Source organism: Merops nubicus, unplaced genomic scaffold, assembly GCF_000691845.1.
Source record: "Merops nubicus isolate BGI_N331 unplaced genomic scaffold, ASM69184v1 scaffold37757, whole genome shotgun sequence".
Classification (NCBI taxonomy): domain Eukaryota; kingdom Metazoa; phylum Chordata; class Aves; order Coraciiformes; family Meropidae; genus Merops; species Merops nubicus.
Window position 1 is genome coordinate 1 of NW_008620276.1, and position 4,365 is coordinate 4,365.

A 4,365-nucleotide genomic window follows, 5' to 3' on the forward strand; every position below is an offset into this window, starting at 1 on the left:
CCTGGGCCCCAGCGGCGCCTGTCACGGACGCGAGCGGCACCAGCTTCGGATGGAGCGCTCGGGTTCGGGGGCGCTCTGGGGAGTTCCCCTCCTGCCGTGTGCCGCCCACCCTAACACGTCCTCCCGACTTTCTCCTGCCCTCTGCCAGGACTCGATTTCCCCTTGTGCCATCAGCCCAGCTTCACGGGCGGTCCCCGCGGGTACGGGCTGGTGCCGGGGCCCGAGCACCCGGGCGGTGCTGATGGTAAGTCTCCAGCCTCGGGAGGGCCTGGGGCAGGCAGGGGTTCCACCAGGGGCTGAGGCATCTCCTGGGGGTCGTGTTGGTTGTGTTGAGGGTGGGTGTGTGCTCTCGGGGGTCGGGCAGTGCTGGGAGGGGGATAAGGGAGGAGGCTGCTGGGCCTCCAGGTGTGTGATCCTGTGTGAACTTGTCTTTGCTGTGGCCAACGGGATCGGGCACTTTCCTTGGGATGTTATTGGCTGTAGCAGGGAGTACACGTGTGTCAGGGGGTCCAGGCACCCCCTCGGAACATTGATGGCTGTGCTAGGGAGGGGGGACAGTCCAAAACCAGTGACAAGTCTAAACTAGGAGAGGAGTGGTTCCGAAGCACCACGCTTGTGCCTTTGGGCATTTCTTCAGCCTCCTAGGACCCATGCTGAGAGGAGTGCCCCCTGCTCTCTGTTGCCATCCCAGGCTCACTGTTCTCGACGCCCCGTGGTGCAGGCAAATTGGGCAAGAAGCGGGCACTGTCCATCTCACCCCTGTCAGACTCCAGCATCGACCTGCAGACGGTCATCCGCACCTCTCCCAACTCCCTTGTTGCATTCATCAACTCTCGCTGCGCCTCTGCCAGTGGCTCCTATGGCCACCTCTCCATCAGCACCATCAGGTGGGGACCAGACTTCAGCCCTTCTGGCGTGCAGGCAGCCCGCTAGCCTGGGAGCCTGAATCCTGATTTCTGACTTGGGGATTGCCAGGGTGAGGGCTGGGGGAGGTGGGAGCACAGTGGGACAGTGGGTTAGGGCAGGAGTGTCTGGGAGTTCAGACACCTGGGATCGCTGGCTTAGAAGGCCTAAATTTCTGTCCTCTGATGGTGTCATCTGCTCATCCCTCTTTGCAGTCCATCGCTGGGGTATCAGAGTCCACCGTGTCAGCAGAAGGGCCAAGACCACCTGTACAGCCACCCCCCCCACCCCCCACCGTGTAGCTCCCACGAACATCTCACCCCCCGCCCAGGGCTCCTGCACCATGCCCCAGCTCGTGGAACCCTCAAGCGTTGCCAGGTAAGGGGGTCTTGCATCCACATGAGTGGTGGCCCAGTAGGCATCTCAGTGCTGACTCTTTTTTGCTTTTCCTCTGACCCGGTAGCAGCTAAAGTTGGAGTGGAGCCTGAGCAGCCCTCTAACTGTCAAGTACCCAGAGGAGAGATCTGAGGGCGACATCTCCAGTCCAGCTTCCACAGGCACCCAGGTACTCTCCAGGCCTTGAGACCACTCTCCACTTCCCTATGGCTCTGTGCTCCTCCCTGGCAGCATGCCCTCTAACAGGGAGCACAGAAGGTCATACCTGGGAGTGCTCATCTGGCTGTGCTCCCCCAGGACCCCTTGCTGGGGCTGCTTGATGTTCGGGAAGATCTGGAGAAGGAGGATGGGAAACTTGAGTCTGAGACTGTATATGAAACCAATTGCTACTGGGATGGCTGTGCCAAGGAGTTTGACACGCAGGAGCAGCTGGTGCATGTGAGTTAGGTCCTGCTGGGGTCCACCTAGTCCCAGGACCTGCCCTCAGGCTGCTGGTTGTCACCCCCATGTCAGCTCACCACTCCTACCCTAAGACTGGCCTATACTGGGCCGCTGCCCTCCCCCTCGGCCCCGAGAACTCACTACACAGGAGCACAATGTTGGAAGTTGCCCTAGGAAGGGAGAGAGATGATGCATCCTCCCTTTACTGTGGGCAAGTTCTCTGTGACTCTCCCATATGACATCCCGATGGAGAAAACCCGTGCTGGCCTTCCTCACCTCAGGGGCAGCTCCCCTGAACCACTGGTGCATCCAGACTTCCTCCTCTGCTCTTTGTCTCCAGATACTCCAGCTCTCCTCAGACCACCTTGACCCCTGTGTCTTCTCTCGGTCCTCCCAAAATAGCCTCCAGCCATCTCCTGTATCCCTGCCTCCTCTAGGCACAGTCTGACAGCTCTGGTTGCCCCTGAGGTCTGACATCTCCATCCCAGTCCCCCTCTGCCGTGCTACTCTCTTAAGACAGCTGTATCTCCCTGAGCCTTGGTGCTGGCCCCAGCGTCACCAGCGGTGCCTCTCTCTCCCCAGCACATCAACAACGAGCACATCCACGGGGAGAGGAAGGAGTTTGTGTGCCACTGGGCAGCGTGTTCCCGGGAGCAGCGGCCCTTCAAGGCTCAGTACATGCTGGTGGTGCACATGCGGCGTCACACGGGCGAGAAGCCTCACAAGTGCACGGTGAGCTGGCACGAGCCTCGGCTCAGCTCTCCACCAGGCAGAGCTCAGGGCAGGGCGTGCGCCGGCGCGTCTGGTGTGTGGCACTGAGGGCAGCACGTGGTAGGGGGGGTGAAGCGGGACGTACGGGGTGGTCAGGATGGCCTGTGGCGGGGGTGCGGGTGGGGCGGTGCGTGTGGCAGGCTGGGTACAGCACAGCCACGTGGGCAGGGCGTGGGGAGGTGGTGGGAGATGGGCCGGAGAGGTGAAGGGCTGGGCAGGGGTGTGAGGGTGTGCCCCTGAAGGGGTGCGGGTGTGCTCTGCGTTGGCCGGGAGGTGTGACATGTGTCCTTGGCAGATGTGCCGTGGGTACGTAGCGTGGGGGTAACGTGGTGAGGGGCCTGTTGAAGGTGTGTGGCATGTTTCACCCTCCTCGCCCGCACAGTTCGAGGGCTGTAGCAAGGCCTACTCACGCCTGGAGAACCTCAAGACACATCTGCGCTCACACACGGGTGAAAAACCCTACGTGTGTGAACACGAGGGTTGCAACAAGGCCTTCTCCAATGCTTCAGACCGGGCCAAGCATCAAAACCGCACCCACTCCAACGAGGTACAGACACATTTGGGGCTCCCTGTCTGCCTCCTGATTAGTCCCATACTCTGAAAATGACCTGCGCCCCTGTTTCTTTTTCACCCTCCTCCTTGCCTGCTCTCAGGAAGTGTGACCGCCACTCTCTTCCTCGGTCACCTGCATTCCCATCAGGGTCCCTTCCCCAGTCCTGTGGAACACCATCCTTGTGTCCTTTCTCTGGCTCCCCGTGACCTCCTCCAAGGCGCTGCTGTAGCACCTGACATGGCCCCGCCAAGAGGACTCGGCCTCTTTGACCCCTTCCCACCCTCGCTTCCCGCAGTTCCTCAAGAGGAAGGGGGATTTATCTCATGCCCAGTTGGTCCTTTACTGGGAGGGGTCTCTAGTGAGAGCCAGCACCCCCCCACAGTGCCTACCTTCTTTCCACGACAGAAGCCCTACGTGTGCAAGATCCCGGGCTGCACCAAGCGCTACACAGACCCCAGCTCCCTGCGCAAACACGTGAAGACCGTGCACGGCCCCGACGCCCACGTCACCAAGAAGCACCGTGGAGATGTGGTGCCCGGCCGCGCGGTGCCCGCCCACAGCGGCCCCTCCGACATGAAGCAGGAGAAAGAGACAAATGGCCCCACGGAGGCCCGGAAGGATGATGGCAAACTCTTGGTGCCTGACTTGGTCTTGGTAAGGAGCTGGGGATGGTGATGGTGGAGGGAGGCCTGGCCAGGCCCGTCGGTGGGGTCATCTCCACATCTGCAGGGCGTGGGCTCGCAGGCTGCGTTAAGCGAGTGGTGGATCTCTGACCCCCTTTTCCTTGGTTAATGTTTTGGGTCGCCCCTAGAAGCCGCAGACCAGCCCAGGTGGGCAGTCATCATGCAGCAGCGACCACTCCCCGCTGGGCAGCACCACCAACAACGACAGCGGGGTGGAGATGGCGGGCAACGCAGGCGGGAGCTATGAGGATCTCTCCACGCTGGAGGATGTGGGGCCTAGTGAGCCTATGGGCTCCTCAGGGCTCATGGCTCTCCACAAGCTGGAGAATCTTCGCATCGACAAACTGAAGCAGATGACGAAGCCATCAGCTACCAAGGGCCTGAATTTGCCAGCCATCCCTGGAGCTGGTAAGACTGTGGTTCCCTCCCACCTGGTTGTGGGGCCAGGCCCGTGGGCCCTGTATCAAGAGAGGTCTGGTTTGCAGCCAGGGAGGTTTCCACACCTTCCTTTCACTAGGGGTGGACCCCCACATCTAGGCTGTGCTCTGTCTTTGTCTACAATGATCTTAAAGGTCTTTTCCAGCCAAAATGATTTTAAATGTTCTGCCCCCTCTTCAT

The 4,365-nt window shown here is 60.7% G+C and overlaps 1 protein-coding gene across 1 annotated transcript; it reads left to right on the forward strand.

Moving 5' to 3' along the window:
* Window positions 1–148: 148 nt before the first annotated feature.
* On the forward strand, window positions 149–4,155 carry LOC103776555 (zinc finger protein GLI1-like; the record flags this gene model as incomplete). Its single annotated transcript, XM_008944066.1, has 9 exons — window positions 149–244; window positions 692–887; window positions 1,119–1,281; window positions 1,367–1,468; window positions 1,597–1,737; window positions 2,323–2,472; window positions 2,894–3,058; window positions 3,470–3,718; window positions 3,876–4,155. Coding segments are annotated over 9 exons (1,542 nt in total), but the record flags the coding sequence as incomplete, so codon positions are not given.
* Window positions 4,156–4,365: the final 210 nt, after the last annotated feature.